Source organism: Bos grunniens, chromosome 14 (genome assembly GCF_055505025.1).
Source record: "Bos grunniens cultivar Pamir isolate PY7600 chromosome 14, Bosgru_T2T1.0, whole genome shotgun sequence".
NCBI lineage: Eukaryota > Metazoa > Chordata > Mammalia > Artiodactyla > Bovidae > Bos > Bos grunniens.
Window position 1 is genome coordinate 12,425,934 of NC_141178.1, and position 15,061 is coordinate 12,440,994.

At 37.2% G+C, this 15,061-nt stretch overlaps 1 protein-coding gene across 4 annotated transcripts in view; it reads right to left on the bottom strand.

Annotated features, from left to right (window-relative positions):
- LOC147359048 (DNA repair and recombination protein RAD54B) overlaps positions 1-15,061 on the bottom strand; it is a 118,210-nt gene that overhangs the window by 81,571 nt on the left and 21,578 nt on the right. For all 4 annotated transcript variants that reach the window (XM_086335915.1, XM_086335913.1, XM_086335914.1 and 1 more), the window contains one exon: positions 11,827-11,995. In XM_086335915.1, the coding sequence (XP_086192041.1) occupies positions 11,827-11,995 (169 nt within the window). The remainder of the gene's footprint in view (positions 1-11,826; positions 11,996-15,061) is intronic.

The following is a 15,061-nucleotide window of genomic DNA, read 5'->3' on the forward strand; positions in this document are numbered from 1 at the left end:
AGATGAACATTCAGAGGGAAGAGATGTGTAGGCAAGGCGTAGTGGAAAAGCTTAGAGTGTCCATGCCCTCTCTGGGCACTGCCACTCTCTCAGCACCTCCATACGTTCACCAACCCCAAAGCCCTCCATACCCCATGAGTGCCTGCTAAGTCGCTTCAGTCGTGTCTGACTCTCTGCGACCCTATGGACCGTAGCCCGCCAGGCTCCTCTGTTCATGGGATTATCCACGCAAGAATACTGGAGTGGGTTGCCATGCCCTCCTTCAGGGGATCTTCCCAACCCAGGGATTGAATCCACCTCTTTTATGTCCCCTGCATTGGCAGGTGGGTTCTAAACCACTTGCGCCACCTGGGAAGGCCCCATACCCCATACTCTTGGGATTTTTATAGTGGTTTTATCATATTGCCATGATCAACCATCAGCTCCACTTCCAGTCCATCTCCCCTCTCTAGACAGTGGGAACAGGCTGAAAATTCCAAACTTCTAATCACAGCTTAGTCTTTCTGGTGACCAGCCCTCAACCAGGAGCCCACCCAGAATCACCTCAAAAGTGATAAAAACAAAAGACATCTCTATCTATCACCAGGAAATTCCAAGGGATTTAGGAACTCTGTGTCAGGAACTGAGGTCAAAGGCCAAACATTAGGGAAAAAAAAGATGCTCCTACTGCTCTTATCACTGAGGAAATTACAAGGGTTTTAGGAACTCTGTGCCAAGAACTGGGGGGTAGAGACCAGTACAGATATTTTCTATTATCTCACAGAGTCAAATTACAAAACATTACTCCAGCCATACTGTGTGAATCTCTATACAATCTAAATTTACACACATTTTCTTTAAAAAGCTCTCAGCCATCTATTAAGGAACATTGGCCAAGTCTTGTCTTTGGGGTAAGAAACTGTGAGCTAAAGGAGACTGCCCCAGAAGCTGGTTGGGAGGAGTCTAGCCTTCTGTTAAATTTGGTATACTAAAAATGTTGCTAAAGCTACTTGTCTTTAGACATTTTTTCATTTAATCATTTTTCAGTACAGTTAATATGGATGTTCCCCCAGCATGTAACTGCTAGGAAATGTGGGTGAGATACCTCCCACATCCTGGAAGGAGACAGAGAGTAGGAATCTGATAATTTTCAGAAGCTACTAAGGCTTCTTCTTCACTGTAGTACCCTAGATCGAAGATGAGGAAACCCACTGCACACAGGGAAGTAACTCAATATCAGCACAAAGTTAAGACACATTATTTAATGAGTATGAGTAGGGGCAATACATATGTCATCAGATGGATGAGAAAAAAGGAAGTGTGTGGTGCCAAGAGGTGCCAGTATCTATCATTTAACATGAGGGGAACCAGTCTAAGAATGAAGTCAATCTTGTGGAGGACAGAAAAAGTAGAAAGAAACTGGGCTCATAATGACATCTTTTAAACTGCTAACATCAGTCAATCCTGAAGCCTGTATTTTCTAGTTACATATGCTAATATTAATAAAATTCAAATTCACAGTCCAATATTTTTACCAATACTTGAACAAAGGGAGAATATATATGTATACCTATGTCTGATTCATGCTAAGGTTTGACAGAAAACAACAAAATTCTATAAAGCAATTATCCTTCAATTAAAAAAATAAATTTTTTGAAAAGCATATTAACTGATATAAAAAGTTTTTAATCTTTCTTTCCATTGTGTTTATCCTGTTTGCCTATTTCACATTGCTTAAATCACCACTTGTCCACACTTTATTTTTAAATGAGGATTCAAGTAAGAGGCAAGATGTAAACACAGTTCATTCTCTAAAAAGTAGAGGCTGAACACCATTATGATTTCAATTATTCCATACTAACTTTCCCAAAGCATAAAGCATATTGCCAGATTAATCTCTTGTTGTTTTGTTGTTATTCAGTCATGTCCGACTCGTTGCAACCCCATGGACTGCAGCACACCAGGCTCCTCTATTCTTCACTATATCCCAGAGTTTGCTCAAATTCATCTCCATTGATATCCCAGAGTTTGCTCAAATTCATGTCCATTGAGTCAGTGATGCTAAATAACCATCTCATCCTCTGCCACCCTCTCCTTTTGCCTTCAGTCTTTCCCAGCATCAGGGTCTTTTCCAATGAGTCTGCTCTTCGAATCAGGGGGCCAGAGTATTGCAGTTTCAGTTTAGCAACAGTCCTTTCAATGAATATTCAAGATTGCTTTCCTTTAAGATTGACTGGTTTGATCTCCTTGCAGTCCAAGGAACTCTCAAGAGTCGTCTGCAGCACCACAATTTGAAAGTATCAATTCTTCAGTGCTCAGCCTTATTTATGGCCCTTTCCCATGAGTGCCCATCTCTGGAAAAAAGCAAGCAATTCTCTATATTCAGGAGAGAATTTGGTAATTCAGTCTCCTAGAGTCCTGGATAATAAGTAATTTCAAACAAGGCTCAAGATATTTGGAGGGATGCGTATAGGAGGGTCAGTATTCAAATAACTAGGATTGTTTTTTACTGGTCTGATTTCAGGTTAAAGTTGAACATACTCACTTCCAAGTCAGGAATTCAAAAGAATAGTCCCAGTATATAGGCTTCCTCAAACGCCATTCTTTATCCTGAGAACTACAGGCAAATATTTTGGGGAGAATTATTTTCACTAGTATTTTTAAAAGATGTAGGGATACACGTGTCGTCTTTTCCCTGTTTAGCAGATTGGGCTCCTGACATTGGTGAATAATCTGGACTGGGAAATAACTTAGAGACCTACTTATTCCATGACCCAAATCTTCATAAAAGAGCCTGAAAGGACACGAGATAGCCTCCTAAATTCTTAATATACTTTTCTTTGGTGAAAAAAAGAACATGATGTCTCTGATTCCTTACAGTTATATTAAAAAGAGTCACTAAAGAGAAAAAAAAATTCACCACTTAATTGGTCACAAATTTAAAAAAAAACAAAACATCATAGTTCCCATTCAAATATCTTTTAAGGCTTAACTATAATATCAAAGTCTATTCGAAGACCACATAACAATACAATGAAAATGAATCCATAAAAAGCTGACATGATAGGTACTTAGAGATTGATTTGAATATCAAAGGATGTCAGGCCTTTGGGAAGAGTTAAGAAACCCACAAATATTTTGCAAAAATGCTCCTTTTTATGATGGTGCTGTCAATAAAAGCATATATAAAGAAGCCTTAAATGCCATAATTTTCATTTGATTTTGCTCAAATAACCATTTTTTCATATCCCTAACTCTCTTTTTCTATAACATTTACTACTAATTATGGTCCCTTTTTAATAGACTGCCTCCATACAAGTGAAATGAATTAATAAATAAATATATTTAGGTTAATGATGACCACTTATCTCACTATCAAAGAAGGTGCTGCAGCTATGGAAGAGTAAGGACTAGACTGAATCGTGTGGTGCTGAATTGGAGTATTGGTATGAAACCATGGTTTTTAATGGAGATTAAAAAATACAAATATATTAATAAATACATATCCTAACCCTGATCACAGAAGGGTTAAAAGGAGTAACACTGCAGTAATAATGAGCTTACTTAGTGCCCAGATCTTGGTTTTTAAATAGTATTTTCCATTAAAAAGGTATCAGGACCCTTGGCTAATTTCAATAACTGGGGCAAAGAAGATCTTACTGTGTCAGATAGTGCTCAAAAATTCACGGGGATTGTCAAAAAGATACAGAAGCCCTTGTAAAGAGGTTTCCATTGGTCAAATCTAAGGCAATCTGAGCATCACAATAAATAATAACAGATCACAACCCATTAAATAAAAATTTAAGAATCTGTAAAAATTAACAAGTAAATGAGAGGAGGAAAAGTTCTAGCTTAACCTCAAAATGCTAACTAATAAATACAGACGCAATAAGAAAATCACCTTTTAGCAACAATCAAAGCTAAAACTACTGGGTGAAAGTTTGATTAAATACAAGATTGCTGCTGCTGCTGCTAAGTCGCTTCAGTCATGTCCGACTCTGTGCGACCCCATAGACGGCAGCCCACCAGGCTCCCCCATCCCTGGGATTCTCCAGGCAAGAACGCTGGAGTGGGTTGCCATTTCCTTCTCCAATGTGTGAAAGAGAAAAGTGAAAGTGAAGTCGCTGAGTCATGTCCGACTCTTAGCAACCCCATGGACTGCAGCCCACCAGGCTCCTCCCTCCGTGGGATTTTCCAGGCAAGAGTACTGGAGTGGGGTGCCATTGCTTCAGGTTACATGTGCTTTAATTTGCTTCCTGGGGGTCCTGGAGGCTGCTCTCCAGGCGGAGGCGCTAGGCTGGGCTCTCCTGCAGGGGGCCCCCATGCCAGCCCTGCAGACCCTCGGGAAGAGCTGTGTCGTCCTCCAGGCTGCCTGTGCCTCCACGAGCTCCTTGTAGGTGATCTTCTCTGCGAACGGCTGCGGCCTGAGCAGCTCCACCATGTTGGCCCGCTCCAGCACCTCCTTCTCCAACAGCTGCCTAGATATCTGCATAGTCTCAAAATATCTCCACATAGATAGTTTTTAAATACAAAGGCACAATTAATAATTTTACTGTGAAGAAACCCAGTAGACTTCAATATATTCAAATAATTAAACTTACTGTCACTAATAACAGGATAAATTGATACCAAATCCCTCCTAAGGATACAGTGTAAGAATTATTTCTGTGACAGTTCTGCCAAAAATGTATAGCCTAAATCTACTCATGAGAAAACACCAAACAAATGCAAATTGAAGAACACTACATAAATGACTGGCCTATAATTTTAAGAATATTAAAATACTGCACAGAAAACAAGCAAAGACTAAGAAGTTGTTCAAGATTAAAGGAAACTAAAGAGACATGACAACTATATACAACATTCTTGGACTAGCAGAAAAAATGTTCCCATATTCATTTTTTTAAAGTTCCTACAGATTATCATGCTAAGTGAAGTAAGCCAGATAAACAAAATACTATATGGTATCACTTACACATGGAATCAAAAAAAAAAAAAGACACAAATGAACTTACATACAAAACAGAAACAAATTCAGAGATGTAGAAAAGAAACTATGGCTACTGAAGAGGAAGGAAGGGGATAAATTACAAGGTTGGGATTAATGTATACTCTAATACTATATATAAAATAGATAACCAATAAGGACCTACTGTGTAGCACAAGGTATATTCTATATAATAACCTATAATGGAAAAGAATCTGAAAAAGAATGTGTGTGTATACACACACACACACACACATATAAAACCAAATCACCCTGCTATACAGCAGAAATTAACACAACACTGTAATCAACTGTACTTCAATTTTTTTTAATTTTAATTTATTTTTGCCATAAAGGGTATCATTGGGACAACTCACTCAAGTTGAGTGAGATCTGTGCATTAGATAATAATATTATATCAATGTTAATTTCCTAATTATGATGGTTGTACTTTTGTACTTTATAGAAACTTATCCTTATGTTCAGGAAATATTACATAATGCAGACTTTAGAGTAATGAAGCACCATGTCAGCAGCTTATTCTCATCTGGTTCAGAAAAATTACACACACACACACACACAAATGTTGTAAAGTGTGTGGAAATTCTTTGTACTATTCTTTGAATTTTTCTGTAAATTTGAAATAATCTCAAAATATAACATTAAGAAGTTTAAGTTAAAAAGTTCAAGAAAATATTTTAATGATTGTCAAGTATCAAAAATTGCAAGTATATACTTACATATAGATTTAGCATCACAGTAAATGACATACATTGTTTATACATTGATGGTGAGAATACAAACTTGTATTAGCCTCTGCAGAGGGCAATTCCTCAACATTATTCATCAAAATGATAAATGCACATACCTTGAGACCCTATTCCAAGATATCCTAAGAATATATCATCACATATGATTATAATATGTGGATATTCATTGTAGCTTTGTTATGATTATAATATGTGGATACTCATTGTAGCTTTGTTTGTAATAAGATACCAAACAATTTAAATATCCATTAATACAGAACTGGTTAAGTACAACTGGCAAATTCACACAATGGAATATTATGTTTTAAAAAGAATGAGGTAGCGGAGTTCCCTGGTGGCCCAGTGGTTAAGATTCTGGTCCCTCACTGCTCTGGCTAAGGTTCAACCCTTGGTCACAGAACGATGAGATCCCACAAGACAAACAGAGCAGCCAAAAAAAAAAAAAAGATGAGGTAGTTCTAAATATACTCAAAAGATATTTCAAAAATAAGCATTTATAAATTAATTAAAACCAATAAAATTCGAAAATCACATTAACATGTTAGTGATATTTTACTGAAATTAAAATGCTAATCACAATATAAACATTGTACCAAAAGATACGGCACGAGTTCTTTCATGTCCAACAATCTTCTTCTCCAATACAACATGTGCATGTGTGTGTGTGTGCACACTCAGTCGTGTCAGACTCTTTGCAAACCCAAGACTCAATACTTTGACTATCCTTAATGTGAACAGAAAAACCTTCATTTGGTAGAACACCCCATTTTGTCTACCTCTGTTCTCATCTGCAGACATGAAATCCTGTATTAGTACTCAATTTTATGGTGGCCATCCAAAAGATCCAACATATGCATACATACTTTTACTCATATCATTTAAAAGAAAACACAAAATTCTAAGTTTCTCTGAGAATTTATAAACCCCTGAAAACATGTCCAAACATCTCTAAGGACCTAAAACCTATCTGGAAAACACTTATCCCGCCAACTGAGAGAGATTTTTATCATTTCCTTTTCATATCCTTTATCTTCCCCTCTTCAATACCGCTTTCCTTTCAACCTACGACACACTACCTTTAAAAAAAAACCAACCAAAAAGTCTCTCTGGTGCCCTGCTATCCCTCAAGATACCACTCCTTCCCTTCGAAACCACATTTCCGTATTGATTTACATACATTATTTACTTCATACACTGCCTCCATCTGCCTGTTTCCAGTCATCACATAGCCATTACAATACGGCTTTTGTTCCAAACACTTTCTGAAACTATACTCTCAAGTATTACCAAAACCTGCAAACTGTAATGTTCCAGCAGCTACTTCTTGACTTCTCTAAAGCACTTGAGAGCCAAAGGGCTTATCTAAGACTCAACTACAAGTTTTTCAAAATCCCTTCATTTAGTCATAAAATGTTTTTTAATTTATCCTGTTTGACTTACAACTCAAAAAGGACAAAGTTACTGCCTTTTTATGCCACAGTTTAGTGAAGGAAAATCAGGTAAATGTTAATAGATAAAATATAGTTGAACAACCTGAGGGAGAATTAATGGTCTCATCTTATACTTCATCACAATGAAAAGGAATCAGAAAGAATCAAAGATTTCTTTGTTTTTCTAAAGACTGTAAGAATAGCCATGAGAATCAGGAGGTCTAGGGCTCTCTATTAATTTCCAAGGACTGCTGCAACAAAGTATTAATACCACAAATGCTTAGAACAACAGAATTTATTGTCTCACTGTTTGGAGACCAGAAGTTCAAAATCAAGGTGTCAGGAGGGCCTGATGTAAGAGATAGATGGGCCCCAGGTTAGACATTTACAACTAGCCTCCTGTTTGCATTTCCTGGGACAGGAGATGGTGGGCTCCAGCTGAGGTGTTTACAATCAGCTTCCTGTTTGCCCTCCAAATCGGAAGAAACAACACAAACAGGATAAACGTGTTTGTCTCTTGGAAACACCTTAAGGCAACAGTCATGGCAAGGACAAAGAGGTGCAAAATTCTGTTTGAATAAAGGATTAAGATCTCTGCTCCCCTCTTTTGGAACAAGGGATAGACAATACATGCACAGAAAGGCTCCCTGTGGGTCTAAAGTCAGGGGATGTCGCGAGGCTCTAATGTGTCTTGTTCCTCCGAGAAGCCTTCACTTCGAGATCCATCTTGGCTGAGAGGCGCAAGCCACCCCAGGGGAAGGTCCCAGGGTAGGTCAGGTGTGGGAAAAGAAGCCAGACAATTGGCCTGAAGGAAGACAAAGACCCAGAAGAACTGACAGACACAAATGACTAAACCGCTTCTCTATTGTGCTCCTCACTAGGGGGAACACCCGTCCCCTCTCTCCAGGGGTCCATCTCTGCCTTGCTTGTCTTAACTAAACAGTTTCTCTGTGTGCTCTCCCACTTGCTGTTGTGCTATGTCTCTAATAACAAACTCTGTACCTGCATTTATACTTTTTTGCCTCCGTGATAAATGAATTTCTCATTAGGGGCAAAGATCCAGGGAAAAACAGCTTCTAGCCCCTAGCCCTTGCTGTTTTGGTGGGTAGGATTCCTGGTTTTCATCCAGGCTGTCCAGGTTCAATTCCCAGGCAGGTAATTAAGATACTGCTTCACACCACCACTCACTGCTGTCTCGCTGAGATCAGGCCATGTTTTCTCAGAAGATCTAGGAGAGAATCCTTCTGTGCCTCTTTCTGGCATCTAGTGATTGCCACCAATCCTTGGTGCTCCTAGGCTTGCAGCTTACTCTGATCTCTGCCTCCACTGTCAGAAAGTCTTTTCCTCTCTGTATCTCTCTGTCTCTCTTCGTAACCAGCCACTGGAATCAGGGTCCACCCTAATCCAGTATGACCTCAACAGACTTGAAGAGACTTGAAGTGTCCAGTAAAGTTCAACAGAATGAAAATATACTTATTAGGGCTCTTTCAGTTAGTAAAGAAACCAAATATAAACTAGCTTAAGTAAAAATGGTTTTCCTGGTGAACTAGATATTAAATACTATGAATTATTGTTAACTGTTTGGTGTAATAGAAAAAGCAAGAGAGTTCCAGAAAAACATATATTTCTGCTTTATTGACTATGCCAAAGCCTTTGACTGTGTGGATCACAATAAACTGTGGAAAATTCTTCAAGAGATGGGAATACCAGACCACCTGATCTGCCTCTTGAGAAATCTGTATGCAGGTCAGGAAGCAACAGTTAGAACTGGACATGGAACAACAGACTGGTTCCAAATAGGAAAAGGAGTTCATCAAGGCTGTATATTGTCACCCTGTTTATTTAACTTATATGCAGAGTACATCATGAGAAACGCTGGACTGGAAGAAACACAAGCTGGAATCAAGACTGCTGAGAGATATATCAATAACCTCAGATATGCAGATGACATCACCCTTATGGCAGAAAGTGAAGAGGAACTCAAAAGCCTCTTGATGAAAGTGAAAGTGGAGAGTGAAAAAGTTGGCTTAAAGCTCAATATTCAGAAAATGAAGATCATGGCATCCAGTCCCACCACTTCATGGGAAATAGATGGGGAAACAGTGTCAGACTTTATTTATCTGGGCTCCAAAATCACTGAAGATGGTGACTGCAGCCATGAAATTAAAAGATGCTTACTCCTTGGAAGGAAAGTTATGACCAACCTAGATAGCATATTCAAAAGCAGAGACATTACTTTGCCAACAAAGGTTCATCTAGTCAAGGCTATGGTTTTTCCTGTGGTCATGTATGGATGTGAAAGTTGGACTGTGAAGAAAGCTGAGCGCCGAAGAATTGATGCTTTTGAACTGTGGTGTTGGAGAAGACTCTTGAGAGTCCCTTGGACTGCAAGGAGATCCAACCAGACCATTCTGAAGGAGATCAGCCCTGGGATTTCTTTGGAAGGAATGATGCTAAGGCTGAAACTCCAGTACTTTGGCCACCTCATGCGAAGAGCTGACTTATTGGAAAAGACTCTGATGCTGGGAGGGATTGAGGGCAGGAGGAGAAGGGGACAACAGAGGATGAGATGGCTGGATGGCATCACTGACTCGATGGACGTGAGTCTGAGTGAACTCCGGGAGTTGATGATAGACAGGGAGGCCTGGCGTGCTGCAATTCATGGGGTCGCAAAGAGTCGGACATGACTGAGTGACTGATCTGATCTGATCTGATAGGAGAGAGCATTTATTTTAAGACATACATGCTGAAGTATTTAGAGGTAAAATGGCATGAAAGCTGCAACATATTTTCAGAGTCCAAAAAAAAAAATTGCATACATAGGGGGGTGGGGAATACAGACAAATGAGGTAAAATATTAGAAACTATTGAATTTTTGATGATAATTGGATTATTCTTTCAATTTCTCTGTATGTAGGAAACTTTTCAAAATAAAAAGCTAGTAGGAAATGAGGGTCTATTTTCACTAGGACATGCAGGCTTGTAACTGACTCCAAGGTGATTAGACCTAGAGTTAAAAGAATGTCAAAAGATGAATATATAGGTCTTTCACCTCCATACTTTCCTATATACAACATTCCTCTCCAGCAATCACCAAAGGAAGCATGATGTTTCTCACAATATTTTTTCCCCCAGTTAACCTCTCTCTCTAAATGAGAGGCAGGAGAGTATCAGGAGATTGGCACAGGTTCCCCAGTCCAGTCAATGTACTAAATCAGAGAAAGGATTAAGGGATTAAGGGCTGAGTAAATTAACTCCCACTTCAATTTATCTTAACTCTTAATTCCCTTCTCATATTTAGTAAGGAAGAGAATGAGAAACTATAGTAGAACACAAAAACAGCCCCAAATCAGTAACATTAAATGTATTATATTCTAGAGTCTAATATCATCCTTTGGAGAAGAGATTAGCTACCATGATAGAAAAGAAACAGGTATAGATGGATCATTACCTGCCACAGGCTGACAGCACAGGAAAAAAAATCTGGGAAAACAGGATATTCACCTAACAAAGATGGGAGGAAGAAAAGAGAAAAGGAAGGAGATAAGGACACGACTGAGTGACTGAACTGAACTGAACTGAAGGAAAGTAATAAAAAAAGAGAGTAAATGAGTGAAACAGGGCAGAGGCTAAACTGCTATGCCCATGCCCGTGCCCAGAGCTGTCTCTAGGGATCTCACTAAATTGATTCCAGCTCCAAAAGTCCTTCTCAACTTCATTCTAAAACTTGTTACAAATCTGAAGTTATGAGGAGCACATAAATGGTACTAAGGATCCTGGCCAGTTGGGAAAACACAGAAGACCCTCTGCGCCAACAAGAAATGAACCCATTCACGTGTAAAATTTATTAAATATCACAATTCTCAAAAAGTTCCTTCAAAAGGGTTTAGTTTAAGACACAGTGTTGATTTGCATTGGTATCTTAGGGAGAGAAGCTGCATTCTGTATATGACTAGTATATGTATATGACTAGTATATGAGGCTCTCTCCCTGAAACTCTTTTCAACCAAAAAATGAATAAAATGTTATTTAGAAAAATGTAATCTTAATGGTGTGCCTTTCAAAAGGCCAAATAAACATCCATGAACACTCCAGATAATTTTTTCAACTACCTGGAAAATATTAATCTCTTACAATGCAACAAGAACCATAATCATTATTTTAGTTCAATTCAACAGCAGGGGAATTTGTTAAATGTTTGGTTTTCCTACAGTTATACATTTTCAAATCTAATTGATTTGAAGTTACTCCAATGTACTATAATGAATTAACAATTTTACTCATTTAAAGTTCACCTCTCCAATTTTAATGCTGATAATGCATTTTAAGACTTTTTTTTTAATTAAATCTTAAAAAAAAAAATCAAACCTTTAAACACAATTCATTTTGGTACTGGAAGTAAAGACCATTATTTGACCAATAAGTTTACGATGAATAACCTTAGACATATGCCTATTACAAAATACAAGATTTAGATGACATGGTTACTAATTCAATCATTAAAGATAAATTATGACCACAAAAAAATCTGAATTGCCAATGATCTAGCGGTGCTATTAATGTTTCAACTATTTTCAAATATAACATATTCATTATTGAATATAATCAATTTAAATAATATTGTAATAAGACTCATCAAGTATAACTTGTACAGTCTTACCTGTATGATGGAGGTCTAATGTTGTCTTTGTAGATGCTTCCAAACAATATTTTTCCCTGTAATTATCCCCATGATTAATTCCTTTAGCACATTCTTTAGTAGGCAAATTAAAATTGCATGTTCTGGGATCATTTTGTGGCTGGAGAAAATTATTCTTATTTGCAGCAACCTAAAAAAACAAAGTATGTATTTTATGCTGATATTAAACCTAATTTCCCATATTTTTACATAATAGATTTCCAATTTAAAATACTGAATATGAGGTACTAGTTTCTCATATCTAAATAGGGAATAGATATTTTAAAATAAACTAAAATTATAATTTTATTTTTTTAAAACTAGTTTTATTATGTTATAAAAGCTGCAAGCTGGTAAAGAATCCAACTGCAACGCAGGAGACCTGGGTTCAACCCTTGGGTTGGGAAGATCCCCTGGAGAAGGGAAAGGCTATCCACTCCAGTATTCTGGCCTGGAGAATTCCATGGACTGTATAGTCCATGGGGTTGCAAAGAGTTGGAGGGGACTAAGTGACTTTCACTTTCACTTTTAAAAGCTGAAAGATACCACAGAATGAAAATTATGCTTACAATTATAGTGTATTTTAAGCAACAGATCAAATGAGGTTTTAAACAAGTCACAATGTGCCATTCTCAGTCAACTGCTTATTTTTCTTGCTAAATTTCTCAATATTAAAAGCAACACTTAAATATTGTTAATTTTTTACATGGCTAATGATATACTGCCACGGTATTGTTTTAACAGTACCTTATATTTTAGAGTCAAATACTAAAATATTTACAAATGAGAAGAGATTCCTGGAAGCTGTGTCAAAATAATGAGTTGGGAAAAAAGGGGGAGGGAGCTGGAAGGTAAAAATGAAGCAAGAGGGGTCACAAACTGACAACTGCCAAGGCTGGGTGATGTGTACATGGGGGTTCTTCATATACTCTTTCTCTATTTTTATTATGCATCAATTTTCTGTTGCTGCTGTAACAAATTACAACAAACTTAGTGGCTTAAAACAACACAAATGTATTGTCTTATAATTCTCTAAGTCTGAACTCTGACTTGGCTCTTCAAGAGGGTCTAAGACAGAACACATTTCCTTGGCTTTCCAAACTTCTAAAAGCTACCAACATGGCTCCACTTCACAGTCAGTGCCTCTGCATCTCTCTGCCCCTGCTTCCTTAATCACATCTCTTTCTCTAACTCTCATCTGTCTCCCTCTTCTACTTTTAAGGACCTTTGTGATTATATTAGGCCCACTTTGATGAGCCAGAATGACCACCCTCCCTCCCATCTCAAGGTCCTCAAACATTAATCACTTAGTCAAGAGTCCCTTTTGCCATGTGAGGTTAATACATTCACGGGTTTCCACGGATTAGGATGTGGACGTTTTTAGAAGATCATTTTTCTGTCTACAAGAGTATGTTTGATGTCTTTTTTAAATAACAGCTCACAATAACAGACACAGCTGTCATAGCTCTATAAATATTCATTTTAACAAATTTCAGAGACATTAAAAAACCTATCTGATAAGATTTTAAAGTAAGTCATGGAAATAAATTAATGAGAGTCACAAATTTTATTTTTTGCAACATTTTGATATAATTTTAAGCTTATAGAAACATTCCAGAAATAATACAAGGAAGTCCCATGTACTCTTTACCCAAATTCACCATTTGTTTATATTCTGCTCCATTTACTTTCCCTCTATCTCTCCTGTGCATGTATGTGTATCACGTGTGTGTGTGTGTGTACATTTGAAAGTAAGCTGGAGACACTGTGTTCCTTTACCTCTAAAAATGACAAAGTGTGTTTGCAAAGAGCAAAGACACTCTCTTACATAATCACAGTTAACTATCAAAATCAAAAATTTAACAATGGTAGTAAAATATTATCTAATCCACAGTCCACATTCAAATGGGGTCACTTACCCCAACAATGTCTTTTGACAGTTTTTTTCCCTGAGCAAGGATCCAATCCCAGATCACACAATACATTTAGTCAACAAGTTTCTTTAGTTTCATCTGAACAGTTCCTCACCTTTATTCATCTTTTGTGATTTCTGACACTTTGGAAGAATACAGGCCAACTATTTTATAGAATGTTCCCCTATTTGGATTGTGTGATGTTTCCTAATGATGAGCTTCAGATTACATATTTTGGAAGGAATATCATAGTTCACCATATTAAGGGCACAAAATATCAATCTGTCCATTACTGGAGGCAGCCATTTGATTAAAGTGGTGTCTACCAGGTATTCTCGCCAAGTTAGTATTTTTCTACTTGTCTTTACAGTATGTTGTAAGGAGATGCTTGAGTCTATTCAAGTATCCTATTTCCTGATGAAACATTCACCCATTAATCCGATGGGTTTTGGAACCCAATAATATTTTCCGACACCACCATCACCTTTATTTTTGTGATTTAGCATTTCACTCTGAGAAAGAGTTTACTACTTATTTAGTTATATTACTATGGATTCAGACTCCTATATTATTCAGTGGGTTATTATCCATTAGTACATTTATTTTGATGCTCGATTTGTTCCAGATTTTTATCAGACCACTCAAATAAAAGACCCCTGAAGTCACCAAACCAATACATTCTTGGTATGGATTAATTCAATGTAAGAAAAAATTTAAGGATGGAATAGACAAAGGGAACAGTAAAGTTGACTGCTAAGCCTAATATTTTTAGGTTTTACATGTTGCCTTACTTAAAGTAGCTGTAAGGTTTCAAAAATGCCTACTTCATTAGTATTTAAAGAAAACTATTTAGCTTCTTGATAATAATTATAAGAGGAAAGGAATAAATCAGTGGTTTTGGTTTCAAATTAGTCCTTAGAACCTCCATCAGAAAATAAACCTAAAGACAAGGGTGTCAAAATGATTCAGTGGAGGAAAAAACGTCTTTTCAAAAAATGGTCCTGGAACACAATTAGATATCCACATGCAAAATGATACAATTGGATTCCTACCTGACACCATACATAAAAACCATTTCAAAATGGGTCATAGACTAAAATGGAAGAATTAAAACTATAAAACTCTTAGAAGAAAACACAGTAAATCTTCATGACCTTCTCATATACAACACTAAAATCACAAGTACTACCAACACCAAAAAAGAAAAACCCAGATAAACTGGACTTCATCAAAATTTAAAATGTTCGTGCTACAGACAAAACCATCAAGAAAGTGAAAGGTAATCAACAACAAGGTGAAAATAT